Source organism: Apostichopus japonicus, chromosome 16 (assembly GCF_037975245.1).
Source record: "Apostichopus japonicus isolate 1M-3 chromosome 16, ASM3797524v1, whole genome shotgun sequence".
In the NCBI taxonomy this organism is placed as follows: Eukaryota; Metazoa; Echinodermata; class Holothuroidea; order Aspidochirotida; family Stichopodidae; genus Apostichopus; species Apostichopus japonicus.
The window spans coordinates 15,863,303-15,887,859 of record NC_092576.1 but is presented as its reverse complement, the minus strand read 5'-3'; the positions used below and the strand labels follow the sequence as shown (position 1 = coordinate 15,887,859).

General features: G+C 33.7%; 1 protein-coding gene across 12 annotated transcripts in view; it reads left to right on the top strand.

Annotated features, from left to right (window-relative positions):
* LOC139982960 (uncharacterized) overlaps positions 1 to 24,557 on the top strand; it is a 499,934-nt gene that overhangs the window by 409,213 nt on the left and 66,164 nt on the right. For 8 of the 12 annotated variants that reach the window (XM_071996192.1, XM_071996190.1, XM_071996189.1 and 5 more), the window contains 7 exons: positions 8,051 to 8,122; positions 8,386 to 8,457; positions 9,166 to 9,237; positions 10,347 to 10,418; positions 10,827 to 10,898; positions 11,612 to 11,683; positions 12,568 to 12,639. In XM_071996192.1, the coding sequence (XP_071852293.1) occupies positions 8,051 to 8,122; positions 8,386 to 8,457; positions 9,166 to 9,237; positions 10,347 to 10,418; positions 10,827 to 10,898; positions 11,612 to 11,683; positions 12,568 to 12,639 (504 nt within the window). Of the gene's footprint in view, positions 1 to 8,050; positions 8,123 to 8,385; positions 8,458 to 9,165; positions 9,238 to 10,346; positions 10,419 to 10,826; positions 10,899 to 11,611; positions 11,684 to 12,567; positions 12,640 to 13,405; positions 13,478 to 15,493; positions 15,566 to 16,027; positions 16,181 to 16,288; positions 16,355 to 17,157; positions 17,224 to 17,654; positions 17,727 to 18,149; positions 18,216 to 18,767; positions 18,947 to 20,192; positions 21,770 to 22,047; positions 22,172 to 22,940; positions 23,987 to 24,557 lie in introns of those variants that run through there. The other 4 variants (XR_011798446.1, XM_071996201.1, XM_071996203.1 and 1 more) reach the window with 4 other exon arrangements.

The window sequence follows — 24,557 nt, the reverse complement described above, 5'->3', positions numbered from 1 at the left end:
ACTCTCTGTTAAAAATATCTGTCAGTTTATAGACTTTTTTAACATAAATTACTTGTTTTTCCCATTAACCAAAAAATTACTTTTTTTTACAGTTTTACAGTGTTTATTGCTACTATATCAAAATGTTATGTAACATGTATTTTCTGTTTATTTAGAAAATAATGATCTTCTGTTTTTGCTTAACCAAATTTGACTGCAATCATTACTATTTTTACAGAAGTAGCTGTAAATTAAAGTTACAGTTGAAAAGTCCTGTTATTTTACAACTTATATCTGTTTTATAGCAATAAAATGACCGCACTGTCTTTTTTTACCATCAGTTTGTTTTTACTACGACAATTTTCTTTTTTAAACAGAGACTTTCATTTTTCTTCAAGTATAGTCTGACTGAACAATATATGGGATGCAATCCTCTCATGGGTGTGTGGTCCAGGGACCCGCTTCAAGCCCTTGGTTAGTCAATGAGCAACGTGATTTCGGTACCTTTGAGCAATGCCCATGCACGGAAGCTCTGGGGTATTTCAGAAATTGTTATTATTAGAATAAACTCGAAGCAATTAAATGTCTTCATCTGACATTGAATGCGACAAAAGTTCTATTCAATTTGGCCATTTTTATTTCAAGTTATTTAAATTTGAGTAAATCCCGATCGATTTAATGTTGCAGCGGGCTAGCAAGTGAGACAGATTGATGTTGTTAAGGGTTGCATTGGAGTGAAACACAACGTACAGAGCGCGTATGGCGCACCTAAGGGCCAGTTCATACTCGCTGCGTTTTCACAGCGCGTAGACCTATTTTGGTGGATACGCTATGTGTGTAAATGGACGCGCAGTGCGTAATCAAATTGCGCTGCCGCGTCCGGACTTTTTGAAAATAAAAAAGTGTCGTGAACAACGAGATGCGTAGTCAGACACATTGAAATATTTCATTGTCGGATGCGTATTCATTCGCAGTGATGGCAAATCTTATTAGTGACGATGAAAAGCTTATCGAAACAGTGCGCCTGTTTCCAAACCTCTACAACGAATCTTTGAGAGAGTATAGAGACACAGAGTGGGCAGTAAATTCATGGAAAGAAATTGGGAAAATATGCAGCAAAGAATGTAAGGACATATAGAGGAAACTGCGCGATGCATTTGTGAAAGTAAAGTAGAGCATGAAGACCAAAAGTGGAGATGGAGCCATAAAGCTAACGAAGTGGCAATTCTATAAAGTCATGTCTTTTCTTGGAGACCACGTCAAGCACAAAGAAATGGTAAAAAACGTGGGCGTTAGGTAAATTAAAGAATGTTTAATGGTTTATTCAAATCAACCTTTTTTCAAGTTTTTAAATGCTCTCATGTAAAAAACATTTAAAAAGAAACAATAATGAGTCAAACAAAATTTAGTTAGAAATAACTTGTTGGAATAATAAATGTATATAAGTTGTTAATGTTAAAGATGTAGCTCCATTGAATGTATGATACCTCCTTGGGTTTTGAGAGGGTAGGGTCTACTCTATGTCCCATTTTATTCAAATCGTCTATTTTTCATTTTCAAGAGACGCCATAAAGCTAGACATAAATTTACTTGTCGTTTTCGAGAAACAGTTTTGTGTCAAAATACACTATGCAAGTTTAGCATTATGCATTGTTGACAAATTTCCCCAAGATAGCAATTTATATAAAGACACAAGTCTTTAGCTAAAAAAGATTGGTACTGCTAAAAGTTCTTAATATCAATATCAAGTTCACAAAATAGTGCAGACAGGCAATTTATACTATTGTAACGAGGCCCTCACATCTTTGAATAATAATGAACTACATCGTCCGGCAGGTGCATCCATTACCAACGTTATTTGATTTGTTATTATAATACATATAAAACTGTACATTTAAATCATGGTAAATAGGCCTATATTAGAAACAGAATCAAGAACATTGTCATAAAAACATCAGCTTGAACTATCAATTAATTTCTGAACCACAGTTGTTTAGATTGGTCCACAAATTTCTCAAATTTAATGGAAATCCACTTGCTCGAGAGGATTGTTCGTTAAAATCGCCAAGATGAACTACCCCATTGAAAGCAACATAATGATTTATTAAACCATGGCCAGTCCAACATAATATGATCATCTTTAAAATTTACTGCCACTGTAAGTTAGGCCTTGGGTCCAGCAACATCGGTTTTAACTAACCCGACCATTAGGGCAAATGTAACCGGGATTGATAACAACATTGAATTGTTCTTGTTTTAGACTTTTAATGAAACTATATTCCCTCTGTATATTGTTTGTGTTACTATAAATGTTATTCGGGATACTATAGGTTTTCCCGGCCAATTTCAACAACAAAAAACATTCAATTTCATTAACACGCTTTCAAATTCACGCGATTTTTCTAGTCGAATCGAACTAAAGTTACTCTCTCAATATTATTTCCATTTCTCCCACATTCTGTTGGGCCAATTCTTGTAGGAGGTCACCTCTCCACTCTTGGAGATTGACTCCTGCTGTTTGTGCTGCCCCCCCCCCCTCGGTCTCCTTCTACGAGGGCCAAATCTCGTTTGACACCAGAAACGAATTTGAATGAACACCTTTGGAAAATGTTTGCTCGTTGATGCAATTGAATGGTTAGCCAGCCTCGGCGACTGGCTTTGACGAAATTGAATGACTTATGATACCCAACTATTGCTTAGGGCCTAGTTACAGTATTGCTACAGTAGTTGTACTGTGTGAGAACCAGTATGAGTTGGACTGAACCTGTCCACAGTCTGTCAATCATTTTTGACACAACCAATTGTCATGATTATGCATCTAGACAAAACTATGCGTACACTAAGCAGCAAGTAGGCAGGAGCTTTCCTATGTCTTGTAGTAAATTCACAGTAGCTTGAACAACCGTAGTTAGTGCAAATTAAATTGGTGTGGGTCAAGTAGTAGGCTATTCAAACTTTTCAAAATTGGTAGTGTTTTTCTACTCGTATTCTCATACTATTGTTCGTCGAGAGACTAAAAATGTTCGTTGGACTTTGCAACATTTGCAAGGTAACAACACGTTCAGTTAGTGAGTATGTGGCTTTTGGACGGTGTCATAGAAATCAAGCCGATTCCTAATGTCGGTGCTGTTTTCAAGTATGCAGAAACATATTTTAACTTTTACATGTTCTGCTTGCAATTCACTTTTGATATTGCCATTGCAGTTTCCAGGATAAGTTTTTAGTAGACATACCGTTAAGGTCCCTAAAAAAGGTTCCAATCTTGATAATGTTACTGTCACCCACAAAAAAGTAAGTAAGTGGCAATGCGACACATTCGCCTAGCGGCTATCCAAAAATAGTATGCAGTACAAAAAGAAAAGAAATACTCCGACCAACCAATGATACAGAACAAGTTTTATAAGTTCAACTTCTTAATTGAATAGGTATTTATGGAGGAGGAACTTTCTCCTTAAAATAAAAAAAAGGGAACATGGAAAATAAGGTTACAACGTTCTGTAATACTGCTTAAGAACACATATGACTCCTGAATACTTAGAGATAACGGATTGCTTTGGCGCAATCTTTACCAGAGGATGACATATGCTAGATTTAGCTTAACTACTGAAAAGTTTAAGACTTTCCAAAGTTTTGATTCCCCTGGATCTTTTTCAATTGCGAGAGAGCAAACTGGTACGTATAAATCTAGTCTTAATATATATATTTATATGATATTCTTTTCTCTTTAAAATAATGAGATTACCTCTTCTAGTCTGAAGAGCTTTCCCCCCTTTTACATCATGAAATTCTGATGTCACATTTATCTTTAAAAAAAAATGAATTCTGAGTTGTCACTATGACGAATACTGCTTAAAGATGTTGACAATTCTTGTTGACACGCGGTTGCTGATATCAGGTTGTGGTAGGTGTTATAGTCGGTAAAACAAATATCCTCAAAAGCTTCCGGTCTTCGACTCAATGTGAGGAGAGTGGCACTGTATCGGAACAAAATACAAAATCAGATTCTCTGATAATACTTTGTCCAAATACAATATACTAAATATGTTGCATAAATTTATAATAAAAAATTTGTAACAATAAGCCATATATGTCTCTTGAACAAAGTTTAGTTTGTTGCACATAAAAACAAAACATTGGTTAAACTCAAACATATATACATTCCTACTCCAAAGCTATGGTGAGCACATCATAACTTTCCTTCATGCACACTAACCTCATGTTCACTACACTAAACATTTAACCACTCTCTGCCAAAATTAGTTTGAAATAATTTGTAGTACTATAAAAGTCACCATCACTATTACAATCATAGCAAACATCCACTTTCTTAAGGAAAGTCAATTAAGGCGTGACTTTTACTATCCAACATAATGAAAAATTAGTACACAAAATTAAACTGACTTTTGTGCACCTCCAAAAGTATACAAACTTTAAAGTGGTTGCATCCCAAACATTACATGTACAGAACAGATTAATATAACAAGTTTCTACTTACAATGGTGCCAGTTCTTAAACTGTCAGTCGAGCTCTGCAATACAGCTATATTTTATCCGGTCAGGTAAGGTACTCTCATTCCAACGTTGCCGTCAAGCTGCCCTATCCAGAACACTACATATTGAATGAATCTGGAGTCTCCAGGAAATAATTGTGTTTTCAGATTTCACAGTTTAAATGCCAGTTATAAATTACAGTATACTAGCCCAGGCTTCAATACAGGTATCCTATATATAGGATCCTGTGCCCCATGATATGAAAATCACACTTCTGTAGCTCCGTCTATTTCAGCTAAGAGATATAGCAGGACTCAATCCGATGATGGTATTTTGGAGAGTGAATACAAATCTTATCCAACACTCACTTCCCTGGCTGGATGTGATGTCACGCATAATTACTAGTGCATCAATTTGCATAACTTGGCAATACAATACATTGTCATCTTGACTATGTCCTGCCCTGGTAGGTTTCTTTTGTGTGCACTAGCTATGCTATGCTACCCTGTACCTTTGTATTATATTAACTATGCCCTGACCTGGTGATGTTTCTTTTGTATACATACTCAATGATGCTACCTTGTACTGTTGTAGTGAATGGAGGGATTAGGGTTTATGTAAATTGTCCTAAATCCCTGGATCTTACTTTCCAACAACAACAACCAGGATTGACTAAAGTAAAAGTTACTTGAAAAAACTTTCTAAAATAAACAGCTGACAGATTGACTTCTTCTGTCATAAGAATACAAATGAATTACATTATACTATTCTAATATGACAGTTACATATTAAACTTTCTCAATTAACCCTAACCTAAAGATAACAACAAATAAAGTAGCTTTCAAGGTATCGATTTTGGTGTAAGATGAGTTTACCGCCTCTTCAGAACAGTTGCAAACCTGTATCTCTAATAATAATTGCCATGGCCTGAAGTTTGTTATATTATTCAACAGTCTTATATCAAATATTGAAAAGTAGAATTATTGTTTCAGTGTTGAAGTTTAAGTTCTCTACTTATATACTATATATATATATATATATATATATATATATATATATATATATATATATATATATATATATATGTATATATATATATATATATATATATATAAGTTGGTTGGTTGGCGTTTATCTTGGCGCAGAGTGCTCTTTGTCCTGTGGACAGAACGCAATATGTTGCGACTAGTCGAACACTAGTAGTTGTTACTGATAGCCTGATAGACAACAGATAAATTAAAGTAATGCTCCATGAATATGTAGGCTCAGGGATTACCGTGGGTTACATGGTTATTGGTGTATTGTTCCTCTGTCGGTGTATGCTCCTTTGCGTCCGTTCTGTTAGGTGGGATTTTTATAGAATTTGTTTTCTTGGCGGCACTTCGATATTAGTTCCGGGCATTTGCTCAGGAGGGTGTTTTTTTTTTTGCGTTGATGATGGTGAGTTTTTATGTGAAACAGAGGTTGCATCACTTCGACTCGTTGCTGTAGGCTTTTGCTCTGCTGGCGATCGACCAATTGATAATGAATGGCTTGTTGTTCTGCTTCAGCTGCCAGATTAACTTCGAGAGTTCCGTTGCGTTATGGTGTTTTTGGTGGTTGAACGACATCTTGTGGTTGCCATATCTAAGCGTGAAAGGGGGTTCCGTATACCTTTGTAAATCTTGCAGTTGTCGGTTGTTTCACTTTGACCTTGTATGTGATTTTGTGAGCATGTGTCCTTTTGTCGGCAGTTGCAAGCTTCCTTTTCTTTCGTTATGGGGGTGGTTGATATGCGTTTGTTGTGTCCTTTTAAGATGCTGACGATGCTGGGCATACAGCTGTAACTGACTTTCATGGAGCTTCTGTTGAATATCTTGTGTAGTTTTGATGTCATCGGGAAGTGTTTGTTGATGAGTTTCAGGAATGTGCCTCCTATTTTCGTGGCTACGTTGCTGCTGAAGGGGGGGGGGGGGGGGTTGAACCAGGTGATGTTGCGCCTTCTGTTACGGTTGTTCTTGGTTGGTTGGTTGGTTGGTTGGGGTGTATGAGAGGCCCTCAGAGTAGATGCTTGCTTTGAGTGCTTCCTCGTAGGCTGGTGCGGCTTTCTTGAAGATCTCCTCGTCGTGGGCGATGTGAGATACGTCTGCTGATCGAGGCTGGTAGGGTCCTGGTGATGCTGGGTGGGTGATTGGATTGTCTGTGGATGTACACTGTGCGGTCGTTGGGCTTCCTGTAAGGGTAGTGTTTTTCGTTGTTGAGGGTGAAGGTTACGTCGAGGAAGTTGGTAATCTTTAGGTTGCAGTCGGTGGTGATGTTGAGCCCTAGTTCTTTGAATGAGTTGATCAGGTGTTTTCTTATCCGGATTATCGTCATTATTGTGAATATGTATCACTTACATGGCTGCAACTTAATTCTATTTGATAATTTTAGAGATATCTTGTTAACCATTATTGTGATTGGATATCTAGTGGGTGTGAAGCCTTAATTCTATCAAATTGTTTGAGTAGTATGTTTGTTCGTCATTGTTCTAATAGTTTATCCCCTAATAAATGTCAGGTTAAAAACACTCCTTTGAGTAACCTACTTAATATTCTGTTGAACGGATTGCGTATATGCATGTTAATTCTAAAACTGTATGTACTAGTCTTTCGTTCTTGTTTAAGTTTTGTACTTAATAATATTGATATCGAGTGTCGATCGAAAGTATGGTTAGTGTTTCAATTATGAAAACTCATTTGTTTTCTGTAAGAAAAGAGCAATATTAAACTGTTTAAACTAGTCTTTCATTCTCTTTTATTTATAGCAAACAAGATGTGAAGTTTGTTTCAAAGCAACAAACTGAGACAAGGTTGACTCGAAATGATCAATATTAAAAGATCATTAATAACATTATTTTATTTAATCACGTTGTTAAATTTTTAACAAATATTTGCTACAAAACTAGTAAAGGCAGAACACTTATTATTGTGACCATAATCTGCATAATTCTTCCACTACCTTGTCTAACAAAAGACCACACGGAAGATTATGTAACTGCAATCAATGGTATTAGGATGAAATCATGTCATCTTGTCAGTAAATGTCTTCATGTCCCAACGCCGGTAGTAAACACAACTGCTTCGTTCATTTGGCATTGTCAGAGGAGAAAGGTCTGTAAAATTGTCCTGGAAGATACATCAGAGCCATATGGATTTGTAGACTGATGGTTTCTTGAGCGTGCTCCTTGTCATGAATCCACATGGCGTTAAGCAAATATAAACATAAAACTGTAATATGAACTCAAGTAAGTTAACCAAGTATTGTCAAATTTATATTTGTCTTAAGAGAAGATCACTTCTATTATTATTTCCAGACTACTGCGGCGCAACATCTTGACATCTCTTCCTGGACATATATTTTCGAACTTAACTTCATTACATCGTTGGACAATTTGATAAATACGTTGCTGCACGAAAAGTAAACGACACCGCATTGAGAATTCATCTTTCATTTTGTAGACAAAATTTCAAGTATCTGGATAAATTTTGCTATTATAATTTCCCCAATCACAGATAAAAATTCATCATTTCTTCTTTTCTCACTGATTTTTACTCTTTCAGGTACCTTCACAGAAACGTCCTGACGTCTCTCCCAGTCAACCTTTTTTCTAATCTCACGAATCTTAAGATTTTGTAAGTTTTTGTTTTATGTTCAATAGAAAGGTTCTAAAAAATCACGGTCGTTCTTACAAAAAGAACGCTCCTAATGACGATCAAGTTACATAATTTCAGATCATATCCTATCAATGGCTGACATATTTATCTGTTAACATTCTTAAATGTTTTTCAATAGATTAACATGCGTAATGCAAGTTCAATAACGTTGGTTTTTCTTCCTCCAAATAAAACATTATTTTGGTTATTTATTTGTGATGTTATTTCTATATTTATTACAGATATCTACAAAGCGAAAACCTAGAAGGCCTTCCCGAATATATATTTGCTAGTCTAACGCGTTTAACTGAACTGTATGTGTAACCTTAAATGATTCTAGTGTGATAAGGTTTAATAGCAATAATATATATCATACCGTCATGAATAGAATTCCATTACTTAATAGTTATTACTATCAGTTACATGTAATGTTGATCAAACTTAACTCTCATAATAAAAGGTCGAGCAATACATCGTCCCAGTATTCATGCCTATAGTAAGAACTTTGTTTTTGTATTACACACCTTCATAATTTGTTATTGCCGTATTATTATCTTTAGAAGAAGTAAAAGTAATTTATGAAATCCCAGTATAGATAATTCAAAACAAATATGATAATATGACACATTGAATCTTTTCAATATCTTCTATTAATGAAGTCATCGACGTGTATTTCTTACAATATATTTACGAATACTAAGATCAAACATAATGTCTCGTAGTTTGAACATGTCATCAAAGCCTGCCATAATCTAGTTCAGTGTTATTAAACTGTATTGAACCAAATATTGTAAAGTTTTTCCAAAACGAAAAGGACAAAATTGTTACCTCTATTAAAAACACTGAAGTGGTTATTAATGAAGTTATTTCTGACAAAATCACACTTTAATTGTCCAGTCTAGTTGTCTGTCCATCTGTCGTTCTTCGTGTGTTCTAATTGGTCTCCGAAGAAGATCCTGCTATGATTGAAACGTTATGCACACTAACTTTTGTATACATAACAATTTGCCATTTTCCTTTAGTGTTCTGGCTAACAACAAATTGGCATCTCTCCCAGTGAATATATTTTTTAATCAAACAAGACTTCGGAACATGTAAGTTTTTGTTTTTTATGCTATTGATGTTAAATGTCCATTCAAAGGATGACAAGTGGCTTAATTAGGAAAGCTCCTCTTTGTCGGTAATTGAAAAAAGGACATTCTAAAACTGTTTTTCTAGTCTTTCGTTCTCGTTTATTTATGTTCTGTACTTAATAATATTGATGTCGAGTGTCTATCGAGAGGGTGATAATTGTTTTAATTATAAAAGCTCATTGTTTTTCTGTAAGAAAAGATTAATATTAAACTGTTTAAACTAGTCTTTTATTCTCTTTGATTTATATCAAACATGAAGTAAAGTTAGTTTCAAAGCAACAAATTTAGAAATAGGTGACTCGAATTGATCAAAGATAAAAGGTCAACCATCATGAAGAAGGCTATCGATGTAACATTGTTATTAATATGTTTCATTACGTTGTTAAATTTGTAAACAGACTTTTGCTACAAACCTAGTTAAGAGCAGTACACTTATTCTTGTGACCATAAGCTGCATAATTCTTCCACTTCCCTGTCAAACAAAAGAACACATGAAAGGTCTTGTAACTGCAAACAATGGTAAAGTTAATGAAATCATGTCATCTTGTCAGTTAATGTCTTCATGTCCCAACGCCGGTAGTAAACACAACTGCTTCGTTCATTTGGCATTGTCAGAGGAGAAAGATCTGTAAAATTGTCTTGGAAGAAACACCAGAGCCATATGGAATTGTAGATTAAGGTTTCTTGAGCGTGCTCCTTGTTATGAATCTACATGCCGTTAAGCAAATATAAACATAAAACTGTAGTATCAACTCAAGTAAGTTAACCAAGTATTGTCAAATTTATATTTGTCTTAAGCGAAGATCACTACTATTATTATTTCCAGACTACTGCGACGGAACAACTTGACAGCTATTCCTGGACATATATTTTTGAACTTAACTTCATTACATCGTCGGACAATAAGATAAACACGTTGCTGCACGAAACGTAAACGACACTGCATTGAGAATTCATCGTTTCATTTGCAGACAAAATTTCAAGTATTTGGATCAAGTTTGCTTTTATATTTTTCCCTTTCACAGATTCATCAATTCTTCTTCTTTTCTCACTGATTATTACTCTTTCAGGTACCTTGACAGAAACGTCCTAACGTCTCTCCCAGCCAACCTTTTCACCAATCTCACAAATCTTGAGCTGATGTAAGTTTTTGTTTTATGTTCAATAGAAAGGTTCTAAAAAATCACGGTAGACGTTGAACTAATAGAAAGAACCATGTTTTCTGATTCAACGTCAACACATGTTTCATTTGCATGCTTTGCGCAATTTAGGGAACATTATATTATGCTGTTATTGTGAGAATGAATTAAAGAAGAATTATTTACCCATGTTTAGTTCTTTCAAAACGAACGTTTTTAATAACGATCAGGTTACATCATTTCAGGTCATACCATATAAATGGTTTATATATTTATGTGTTAACATACTGAAATGTTTGTCAATAGATTAACATGCGCAATGCAAGTGCTAAAACGTTTGTTTTTCTTCCTCCAAATAAAACATTCATTTGGTTATTTATTTGTGTGATGTTATATCTATATTTATTACAGACATCTACAGAGCAACAACTTACAAGGCCTTCCCAGAAATATATTTGCTAGTCAAACGCGTTTAACTGTACTGTATGTGTAACCTTAAATGATTCTAGTGTGATAAGGTTTAATAGCAATAATATATACATATCATACCCTCATGTATAGAATTCCATTACTTAATAGTTATTACTATCAGTTACATGAAATGTTGATCAAACTTAACTCTCATAATAAATGATCTAGCAATAGATCGTCCCAGTATTCATGCTTATAGTAAGAACTTTGTTTATTATTATACACCTTCAGAATTTGAAATTGCCATATTATTAGCATTAGAAGCAATGAAAGTAGTTTATGAAAACCCAGTATAGATAATTCAAAACAAATATGATAATATGACACATTGCATCTTTTCAATATCTTCTATTAATGAAGACATCGACGAATATTTCTTACAATATATTTACGAATACTAATATCAATCATATAGTCTCGTAGTTTGAACATGTCATCAAAGCCTGCCATAATCTACTTCAGTGTTATTAAACTGTATTGAAACAAAAATATTGTAAAGTTTTTCCAAAACGAAAAGGACAAAACTGTTACCTCTATTAAAAACACTGGAGTGGTTATTAATGAAGTTATTTCTGACAAAATCACACTTGAATTGTCCAGTTAGGTTGTCTGTCCATCTGTCGTTCTTCATGTGTTCTAATTGGTCTCCGAAGAAGATCCTGCTATGATTGAAACGTTCTGCACACTAAATTTTGTATACATAGCAATTTGCCATTTTCCTTCAGGGATCTGTCTAACAACAAATTGGCATCTCTCCCAGGGGATATATTTTTTAATCAAACAAGTCTTCAGAAGCTGTAAGTTTTGTTTATTATACTATTGATGTTTAGTGTCCATTCAAAGGATGACAAGTGGCTTAATTAGGAAAGCTCCTTTTTGTTGGTATATGAAAAAAATGGCATTTTACTAGTCTTTCGTTCTCGTTTATTTAAGTTTTGTACTTAAATTAAAATTATTATGTTGTGATAAGGTTTAATAGCAATGATATATATATATATATATATATATATATATATATATATATATCATATCCTGATTTACAGAATTTCATTAATAAATAGTTATAACTATCAGTTACATGAAATGTTGAAAAAACTAAACTCTTATAATAAATGATCGTCATAGTATTCATGCTTGTAGTAAGAACTTGGTTTATCATTATACACTGTCAGAATTTGTTATTGCCGTATTATTATCTTTAGAAGCAATGAAAGTAGTTTATGAAAACCCTGTTTCGATAATTCAAAACAAATATGATAATATGACATTTTTAATCTGTTCAATATTTTCTACTATTGAAGTCATTGACATGTATTTCTTACAATACATATTTAAGAAGGAATACTTAACGAAAACTAATATCAATCATATATTCTCGTAGTTTGAACATGTGATCAAAGCCTACTATAATCCTGTTCAGTGTTATTAAACTGTATTAAACCCAATCTTGCAAAGTTTTCCAAAACCAAAAGGACAAAATTGTTTCCACCGTTAAAAACACTGGAGTGGTTATTAAAGAAGTTACTTCTGACAAAATCACACTTTTAATGTCTAGTTTAATTGTCTGTCCATCTGTAGTTTTTCATGTGTTCTAATTGGTCTCCGAAGAAGATTCCTCTTGGATCGACACGTTATGCACAAATAACTTTTGTATGCATAACAATTTGCCTTTTTCCCTCAGGGATCTGTCTAACAACACATTGGCATCTCTCCCAGGAAATATATTTTTTAATCAAACAAGACTTCAGAAGCTGTAAGTTTTGTTTATTATGCTATTGATGTTTAGTGTCCATTCAAAGGATGACAAGTGGCTTAATTAGGAAAGCTCCTCTTTGTTGGTAATTGAAAAAAGGGCACTCTGCAACTGTCTGTACTAGTCTTTTGTTCTTGTTTATTTAAGTTTTGTACTTAAACTAAAATGATTTTAGTGTGATAAGGTTTAATAGCAATAATATATATCATATTTTCATGTAAAGAATTCCATTAATAAATAGTTAGAACTATCAGTTACATGAAATGTTGATCAAACTAAACTCTCATAATAAATGGTCGAGCAGTAGATCGTCCCAGTGTTCATGCTTGTAGTAAGAACTTGGCTTATCATTATACACCTACATCATTTGTTATTGCCGTATTATTATCGTTAGAAGCAATGAAAGTAGTGTATGAAAACCCTGTTTCTATAATTTCAAAACAAATATGATAATATGACATCTTTAATCTGTTCAATGACTTCTACTAATGAAGTCATTGGCATGTATTTCTTACAATACATATTAAGGAAGCAACATTTTACGAATACTAATATCAGTCATATAGTCTCGTAGTTTGGACATGTGATTAAAGACTGCTATAATCTAGTTCAGTGTTATTAAACTGTTTTGAGCTAAACCATGCCCAGTTTTCCAAAACCAAAAGGACAAAAAATTGTTTCCTTCATTAAATACACTGGAAATGGCTGTTCATGAAGTTATGCACACTAACTTTTGTATAAATAACATATTGCCATTTTCCTTTAGTGTTCTGTCTAACAACAAATTGGCATCTCTCCCAGGGAATATATTTTTTAATCAAACAAGACTTCGGGACATGTAAGTTTTTTTTTATACTATTGATGTTAAATGTCCATTCAAAAGATGACAAGTGGCCTAATTAGGAAAGCTCCCCTTTGTCGGTATTTGCCAAAAAAAAAGGCATTCTAAAATTGTATGTACCAGTCTTTTGTTCTTGTTTATTTAAGTGTTGTACTTGACAATATTGATATCTAGTGTCAATCGAGCGGATGATAAGTGTTTTAATAATGGAAACTCTTTGTTTTTCTGTAAGAGTCTTTTATTTTATTTTATTGATATCATAAATCTTGAGCTGTTGTAAGTATTTCTTTTATATTCAATAGAAAGGTCCTTAATAGGTAATTTGAAACCAGAAGAGTATATCGGTATTAATAGTTACTAGGAACGAAAAGATAGTATGATTGTTTAATTGGCCAGTTTCAGTATCTTTTATCAACAAGAAATATGGTTATTTATAGACGACCATCAACCAAACACGCATATGAGATTAACATCTTGCTAAACGTGTAAAATAATGTTTACAAAATTGTGGATAAAACCAGTATAAATGTTTTTAAAATATCTATGAAAACATGTGGTTTTGTTATAAAAAGAGCATTTACTTGTACATGTAAAGTAACTGGTTTACAACTTAATTGGTCAGTTGTTATTAACAGGATTTCATTGATAGATAGATAGATAGATAGATAGATAGATAGATAGATAGATAGATAGATAGATAGATAGATAGATAGATAGATAGATAGATAGATAGATAGATAGATAGATAGATAGATAGATAGATAGATAGATAGATAGATAGATAGATAGATAGATAGATAGATAGATAGATAGATAGATAGATAGATAGATAGATAGATAGATAGATAGATAGATAGATAGATAGATAGATAGATAGATAGATAGATAGATAGATAGATAGATAGATAGATAGATAGATAGATAGATAGATAGATAGATAGATAGATAGATAGATAGATAGATAGATAGATAGATAGATAGATAGATAGATAGATAGATAGATAGATAGATAGATAGATAGATAGATAGATAGATAGATAGATAGATAGATAGATAGATAGATAGATAGATAGATAGATAGATAGATAGATAGATAGATAGATAGATAGATAGATAGATAGATAGATAGATAGATAGATAGATAGATAGATAGATAGATAGATAGATAGATAGATAGATAGATAGATAGATAGATAGATAGATAGATAGATAGATAGATAGATAGATAGATAGATAGATAGATAGATAGATAGATAGATAGATAGATAGATAGATAGATAGATAGATAGATAGATAGATAGATAGATAGATAGATAGATAGATAGATAGATAGATAGATAGATAGATAGATAGATAGATAGATAGATAGATAGATAGATAGATAGATAGATAGATAGATAGATAGATAGATAGATAGATAGATAGATAGATAGATAGATAGATAGATAGATAGATAGATAGATAGATAGATAGATAGATAGATAGATAGATAGATAGATAGATAGATAGATAGATAGATAGATAGATAGATAGATAGATAGATAGATAGATAGATAGATAGATAGATAGATAGATAGATAGATAGATAGATAGATAGATAGTTAATACGTGAATATTTGACAAATCATTGATCGAATCATTTCCGAATGTTAGTCAATTAACCACAAGGACCAATACATGCACTTAAACGTGAAGAAACACTCACGTTTGCACCTTCACTGAAATGGCTATGAAGATATTTTAAACCTTCTGATAGTATTTCAATATAGGGGAAATTCTTAAGAATGGAAAATAGTTTGAATTCGGAGAACTGTCAATTAGAGACATGTGTGTATAACTTTTGCGTGGTGCTTTTATCGTTATATCGCTAATGGTAAGCTCTCTTTAGCAAATATGTACGGGTGCAGTATAATGAATGTTTAAGTGCGTCCTAAACTTTCATATTTCATCCATTTAATTCGAACATAATATGTTATATATAGCATACGAAAAGAATTATTCTTCTTTTTTCAGGGACTTGTCTTTTAATTATTTGACGGGTTTGCCAGATCAGATATTTGCTGAGCTCTTTGCACTGAATAAGTTGTAAGTGTTCAATTGTACTTTTAATAGGTTACCCGGGTATCGATAACCATCCCATAGTTTATTTGTTGACACATTTTTCGTAGCGTATGTTGCGGACAGTTTAGGGATTGTGGAAGAGAGAGGGCGCTGCTGATATTCTATGAAAGTTGTGAGCTGTCTTCAGCTGTCTCTTAGCTGTGTAGAATTTTCTATTTAATATGCAAAACGCATTTTTCTGTCCGCTGTAAACTGTATCTTAGCTACGTGGCGTATGTTGTGCAGGCTGCATAGCGTATACTTTGAAAGTTGTAGGTTGTATTTTAGCTGACTTTTAGCTGCGTCCCTTATACTATTTAAACTTCCCAAAATCCAATCAATCCAAATGTTTGATTCGTTGAAATATTCGAGTTCGATGAATGGCAATGAGTTTAATTCCCAGTTTCATCCAATCAAATATTGAAAAAAAGCTCTATTATTTTCTAGATATCTCCATGGAAACAGAATCGAACACCTTCCAAGAATCATTCTGCCGTCGGAGGGTGGTCATTTGAACATCCGTACTATATACCTTAACAAGAACAACATTACCTACATCACAAAAGAGGTTTTCAGAGGACTCTATCATTTAGAAAGTTTGTAAGTATAGCACATTGTAATAATATATTTTCCGGTACGAAGATCACATCATATTAAATGTTTTCGACACTACATTATCTTCCTTCGTCTTTTTGTGTCTTAAAATAGGTTAATCTTTGATAACAAGATCCACACGATCGAACCATTTGCTTTCATTTCTGGACCTCAAAAGTTGTAAGTTATTCAAATCGTTTTTATTTTCGAGGTAGAAGAGGGAATAGAGGAGACGGGGGTAGGAATAGGGGTAACCACAAAGGCAGAAATCATGCTTCTTGTTGTCATATTTTCCTTTTTCTTTTCTGCTTTTCAATAAATAACACACTGGATGAAAAGCGCGTGATTTGGATCGACATATCTTTTCAGTTCTATCGAGCCTATAATTTAATAATATTAATAATAATAATAATATAACATAATCTAGTGTTAGCCGAATATTTACCTGTTCGGAGTAAGAAGAAAATCATACGAGACGTCCGACGATAATGAAAGAAAAGACAAAGTTGGGAACACGTTGAGCTATGATTATCCTTTATTATATTAGTTTAAGATATAATTTTTTTCATCGTCAGTGTTATGTTTTTTTGGTTCCCACAATTTCTGGATGTACGGCAGTGCTATATACAATGAAAAAGTTTTCATTTAGACCCCAACAAATATGTTTACAACATATAACACATTGGTCGCATTGGGACAAGAGGTATTAATTGTGTATTCCAATAGTGATCCGCTGCTTTTGGAAAGTTAAAAGGAAGTTTGAGTCACTAAGTTTGGAAACAATGGACAAGCATTATAATTTAGGCATGCAAGAAAACATTTTTTCTGGCAATTATGGTGCATTCTCTTCAGAGATGTAGCATTATTACGAATATTTTGCGAACAAGGAAACAGCTATAGGAGAAATACCTCTTTCTATATATTTTTTCATTTGGATTGCACTTATATTTACATATCAAAAACTTATTGTTTTGTCATTAAAGGTATTTATTCAACAACGAAATTTCTGAATTACAAGCAAATACTTTTGGACAAGTATTGAAAGAACTGTAAGTACAGTAACATTAAAAGGATATTTTCATTCTCATTCGTTCTCTAACGTTGTTAATCGTTAGTATTGATCTATCAACGTCAGTTGATTGTGTGACCATTAAGTCAAGATAAGGATTAATAAAATACAAATATTGAAATCTCTCCACTGTGTTTGATGCATGACACACTGTTGTTAAGGAACAGTCATTTTCATTAACTGTAGGCAAATTAAACTATGTTGCGTCCTGTTAGCAATATGAGCTTAAGCACTCTCCTTCTACCTCATATTCTGCATATGTGACCAATGTCAGAAAAAAATACATATTTCACTCAGTCGTAGACAACTGGAATACATACAACAGAGAGGTGAAAGTTAGATATAGTCATGTTCATACACAGGAAGAATTTACACCTTATATTTTTTCATTTGTTTTTCTTTGCGCTACAGTCATTTGTATGGCAATACCATTCCTAACCTGGATTTGAAATTTGTGTCAAACCACAGCGGAAACCTTACACTGTAAGATATTAACTAACCTTCATCTATTGAACAGCACAGTTTTAACGTGTCGAATGTGTTTCAAGTCGCATTATTACCAGCTATATTTTTACAAGTTTGATTCAATGTTACGAAATAATATTTAATATAAACTTTTTCTCATCGTTACAGTCACCATTTCACTTTTATAAATTTCCCAAAATGTGCATATTATTCCCACATCTGGATATGTGTCGTCCGTATGTCATGAATCGTTCATTTAACAATTTAAAAAAAAAATAACAATTCAAGTGTAAAATAAGCAAATATAATTTACAGTGATTAACAGAGACTTTTTAAAACAATGGCTTTGCTTTCCGGTATTGTTCATAATATCTTTGATGGCGATGCATATTTTCGACGCGCAGAATTCCTAACGCCTAATAATCTCTCCTTTTTTTAAAGGTACGTTGCCTGCGACAAAATTCAATCCATTGAGGTCCCAACGTTTGAAGGATTTCAAACAAAAGTGTAAGGTTGAGAATGTTTACTAATAAATAAAGCTAATTGTGTGACTAATTCATCCCCTAAAACATGCCCTGTGCGATAGGTTTGGTCCGATTTAAAGGATTTCAACGTTGCTATGTGGAATTTAATTGAGTCAGTTATTTATGTAAACAGGGTAAGGCCTAGTACAAATAAATTGTTTAATACTTGTGTTAAAAACATGGACATGACTGCAAATGATGCAGCTCCTGATGGTATCTTACCTGGACATAACTGAAACTTACTCCTTGTCTGCAAACAGAATAAGGCCTAGTACAACAAAGTGTTTAATAAAACGTTTGAATCAGGGACGTGGAACCGGAGTAGGTGACAAAATGATGCAGCTCCTGTTTTGCGTCTCACCTGGACACAACTGAGACCTGCTCCATGTCTGCCATCCACGCCTCCAACTAATAGCAGCTGTAAAATTACCACATCCCCATGCCAACCGACCCCCCCCCCCCAGTTCCAACTGTATACTAGTTAACATTTAAGAAGTAAATTTAATTCATTGTCTTCTTTTTTTTTCTCCAAAAGTGTATGCCTTAGCCGGGACTTTTCTTTCAACGTCAGTATTACCGACTTAACAGTTGTAAAATCGTTTATGGCATCAGGATTTGAATGCGATACCGTATACGTGATGCCGCACAAATGTTCACCATGTAAGCAGGGATTTTACGGCAAAACAACTGGAGGATGTCAACCTTGTCCACCAGGTATTAGGCAATATCCTATTTATTAAGATTGATATGGGTGTGATTCAATATCTAGTTGGCACAGACGTCAACAGGGCATTGGACCGGTGTACGAGACCAATAATTAACATTGTCATTGAGATTCACTGCATTAGCAGGATTGCGAAATGTCGCATCAATAATTATTTGGTAAGTTGCGTGCTCCCATGATACTGATATCGTGACGCGAAATGACGCTGCGAACTGTCATTTAACATGATTTATATGCATAGTTTTCAACGTAAACGACTTTATATTCGTAAAAATAGTTGAGGCTTTAACCTAACCATGCCGATGTACACATTTCAAAATCAGAGTTACAACAATCGGTAACACATGTTTATTATGTATTAAAGTAAAGCAATAACAAAATATGTTATCATCTTGTTGAATTATCTCCGTTATGTACTATTTTGATGCAGTTAAAATGTTACTCAGGGATGGCAACTAAATCTGTGAAGGGGGAATGCTGCTACGTTGCACTCACCAAAAAAAGTATGGTTTTCTGTTCGGAGAGTCTCAAATTTCCCGACAACGCCGTAACTTTCTTAACAAAAACTCGACAGTTAAGGCCATGGACGCTGTTACCACACTATGAACAAACGAACAATTAAGAATTTGATTTTACTTTTATTTTAATACGAAATCAGTGTCGCAAGCCACTCCATACGAATTTTTTCAAGTCAATAGTGGTAAAGCTGAATTCATATCAGCCGTGCAGTACGCCATATTGGAATTTGAAAAGGTTATTAAAAAGAAAAACAGGAAATTCCATAATGAACAAATGTCTGGTGAAGACGTTGCCACAACTAGCCCTCACCATATTCTACCCAAGGCTGTGGTACATTCTATTCATAATGACAGAATATCTGGGGAAACAAATATGCTTGTCTGTATCTGGTGTGTTAAATGATATGTCAGTTGTGTTATTTACGAACAGCAGAGAATGTAGAACACAAGAAAATGGGTTTTCCATTTTAGCATGAATATGATTGGGTCATCATAGTAATATATCTTCTGCCACTATAATAATGTATGGAAAAAACCTTAGACCAACTAATTTTGATCTCATGTTAGATCAACACACAGTTAGCAAGCTGGCTGTTATAACGTTGCTCAAAAGCACGACATGTACGGCGCTGTTCTACCATATTATTTTCCTGCGAAGGTAGAACAAAATCGCGATTCATATATAGCTTGGATATCGATTTATTTTTTATTTCCTCAGGAGGTTACTATCAAGACGATATCGCCAAAGTATCAAACATCCCAAACAAAGTAGAGTGCAAGAAATGCAATGCAGGAACATACGTTCCCCTTGGTGAAGGAGTCAGCAGCGATGATTGCATCGTCTGTCCAGAAGGAACGAACAAAACTATACACGCAGGATTCAGAGCCTGCTTCTGTATGGATGGTTATGCCAGGACTGACCGTTTTAATGTGTGTCAGATTTGTGAAAATGATGTTCTGGATTGTTATGGAAAGGACTACAAGACACTAAGAAAGGGTTACTTTTGGAACTGGGAATATCCAGGAGCAAATCTCACTGAGTACAAAAGCTTTGTCGCCAACCTAATGACAGAATCGGCCAATTTCGATCCTTCAACAACGAAATACTCCGGAGACTTACCAAACGTTCATTCTTGTCCGCGAAGCGAAAGCTGCTTAAATAACAAGACAGATATCGAAGGCACATGCGAAACTGGCTACGAGGGAATAATGTGTTCCAAATGTATCAGTAATTATTACATTGTTCTAGGCCAATGCATGGAATGTCCCGAGTTAGTTTACAGTATCCTTGAAGTCATTGGCATCTTACTACTGGTTATATGTGTTTATGTAGTACTTGTTTGGCAATACAAAAAACAGAAAAGTAATGTTCTCCATAGTACAGAGCGAGCTCTTATTGACATGTTTATCTCTAGGTTCAAAATAGTTCTTGGATTCTATCAAGTTGTTGGTGAATTTTTCACTTCCCTTCATGAGTTAAATTGGGCAGGAAACTTGTACGTAATTGGTGAATTTGTTGCATACATTGAACTGAATATCTTGCGAATATTAATTCGTCCTAGTTGTTTTGTGAAAGATCTGAGGATAAACGCAAAACTTGAATTTATCATCGCAATGACATTCCTACTTCTAATCATGGTTGTACCTTTTGTAATATACCAAGTAAAGAAATGTTATTATCGCATTAGTTTGCCAGGGACTAAATCAAAGCTTCTAACGTACGTGTTAGCTATCTTGTTTCTGACTTACCCACCGATCTGTACCATAATTTTCCAGCTCTACCCACGCGCTTGCAAACGATTTTGCTGGGATGAAAACAGAAAATACTGTGTTGAAGTTCTTCGATCTGATTTTGCAATTGAATGCAAAACATTACAAATGTATCAAATCTTGGCTTTCGTTGCAACTGTGCTGTATGTGATTGCGTTTCCGTTTTGCCTGTTTTTCCTTTTGTGGAAAAAGCGATCTGAGTTATCATATCATGAGCAAACACTTAGCAGTCCAGTATCACGTGGAGACGATATCACTAATCCGGTCGATAATTCTGCTATTGACGATATCACCCATTGCAGTACTCCCATATGGCTTACTATTCTCTGCGAGAATTACAAAGACAAATATTGGTTTTGGGAAATCCTCGAACTGATCCGAAAGGTTACACAAACCGTTTTGATCACGTTACTTGGCTGGGAAAACAGAGTGACAGTTCTTCTAACCATCGGTATCTCGGTTCTGTTCTTGATTCTACATGCACGATACTTACCGATGAAGAGCTCATTTGAACAGAAACTTCAGGTAAATATTACGAAATATAGTGAATACGTATGTTTCATTAATGACTGTATGAAATAAACAATTTTCACATATCATACAAATATCTTGAAAACGTTGGAATCGTTAGTCCCCGGTTTTTTAGAAATCCAACAATCTGTTTATTGATTATTTAACCTACTAACTGCTTTTGCATTGTCCAGTTACTCATAATATTTCATATAATTTCTAAATGTTATAAATCCTTCTTATTCTAATGCTATACAATTCCAGTAAACATATTCGCTTTCGATCTTCTTCAGATGTTTGCTTTAACAGCGATCCTGATTAATGTTCTGATCGCTGCAATTGATCACGATGAATCCGAAGATGGTCTTACTGTGTTTTTGATACTTTTGAACCTTATTGTAATAGCTATTGTGTTTGGTAAGTGATAATTTAATTTATTGTAACTGAAAAAAAAATATTAGAATATTGAAACATTAAGGTCCCATCAAAATGGAAGAAATTCATGTTAATATGGTAATCGATTTACACAAAATGAAAAATTGTTGAGTTAATAGATCAACAATTCGAAACAAATTGAAACATTCCTTAAATCTTAAAAATTAGATTCGCTCATAAGTGTGCTGCCAAATTCTCAATATATCAAATGATATCAACATAACAATCTGCGACAAACTTATATATTGATTCCTCATTATATAAAATATCTCGTCAATGCATCATGTTGTTGCAAAAATGATGAGTTACGCTTGCGTCAGATTTGTTAACTTTATCACTGAATTAACCTCCGTTCGTTAGCTCTAATATTTGTAACAAAATATCAATTGCAAGGACAATTAGAGTTAGAACTTAACATTTTAATATCACCTTAACGTTTTATACTGGATATATGGGTAGATTGCTTAGAATCTTTAGTTATAAATTTTGAAAAGAAATATATTTATTTTTCCATGAATATTGTCCTCTGATTCCGGAATGAAAACACTTAGGGCCTCTCCAGTCATTATGGCCTTACTTCCGAAAGTCGAAACAGTTAAAGAAGTCAACTTAAATTGAGCTTTAGTGCTAATTGTATGCTCACTTTAGACTATAAATATTGTAAGTTGTTAAAGTAAGATATACATAGTATAATTTATACAAAAACGGAACAATATATCACGTTAACCATTTTCTTTCTCTTAAAACACAGGAGAACTTTTGATGAACGTCTTCCATATCTTAGGAAAGCTACAAGTCCACAAAAAAGTTATGGCTTGTGCAGTTAATGCTCTTCGGAGGGGGAAACGTCTTTTTAAGATCCGACCAAGACAAGTACCGTTGATTGACGAAACATGTAATATCCAGACAGAGGAAAACTTACAGTAATTAAAGATTTCGTCACTATTTTGGGTAAATCTTAAAATGTTATTGTTATTTTAATTTAACTGTTTAATAGTTCAACTGGGATAGAAAAAAATGAAAATATGTTTGTGCTGTTAAGTCCTTGGTCGTAAAATAATGACGATTTTGACGGACAATAATCATGACAGTGATTGTTTTATTTTGTTTTTAAATGTGCATACAAAGATCACCATATTTACTCTAAAGTTATTGATTGTAATTCCATATATCAAAACATAAGGAACACAGTCATTTAAGCGAGTTAGAATATCGATGAACTGTCAAAAGTAATGTGAACATTGTAAAAATATTTACTTCATTTTGCTGATTTAATGTAAATAATTACTTATTTTAATCACGTGGATTATTAATCATTCTATACTTCTTTCCGAAAGCATGTAAAGTTACTAGCTAAATTTGCATGTAAATGCCTTGAATTATATTGAGACAATTGTAGAGTATTTACTAAATGCAATACGTGAAATGAATTGCAAGTAATGTCAAATACTCAATTTATTTTAACCAGACGTTTCATCTCACTTCAATCATAACGTGTTGGTATGTAAATTTAAATGTGATAAACAGCACAAGCTAAGGGTAACGTTGCACGAATTACTCTCAGTCTCTATTTACAACTTCTAACTTTAATTATTCACATTTTGAATACAGTTATGTTAAATGATGAACAAGCAGACATAGGTCTTTATATCCTATAGTGCGACATATACAGTCTTTGACGCAAATTATGAAAGCAAATATGCTGTTTTAAACTCATACCAGTGTGGGGGCCTAAGCAGAATAAGGCCATCTTACACACGCAAAGCGAATTTTCAATAAAACGTTGAAATTTTATAATTTAATGCAATTGAATTCTTGATTATACATGCTTCATATCTATAATACTAATAACCGGACAAGCTACTCGGGTCAACATACAATATTTTTCCAAAATCGTCTTCTCTTACAGATTCAATCTAGGTACTCTGCTATAAAAATCACTCAAATCAGCGGCTGCGGTGGTTTCTTTTAGATTTCATGAAGTCCTTGGAAGTGTTTCCCAGACTTTTAGATACGAGTTGTTTTATTTATTAACATGTCTCCTCTGACTTATTCTTCACGAAACAATGACATCTTCAAAGTCGTGTCTGGAGAATTTCTGCTTGGAGCAACACATTTAATCATAGTAATGATAATGCTAATCAGGAATTCCATCTATGATTCAATTACAAAAGTATATTCCCACAAGAATATATCCTCCCTCTCGACCTGTTAAGAATAATTTTGTTAACCAAGGTGTGCTCACGTAATGTGTAGCCGATAAAGTCGCTCGTCAATTTTAATGCGTGTTAGACAGAGATGGAAGCAAGTTGACGTGATAGCTTTAATACTACCTGTAGCAAAGTATTCAACACCTGCGATCAGAAAC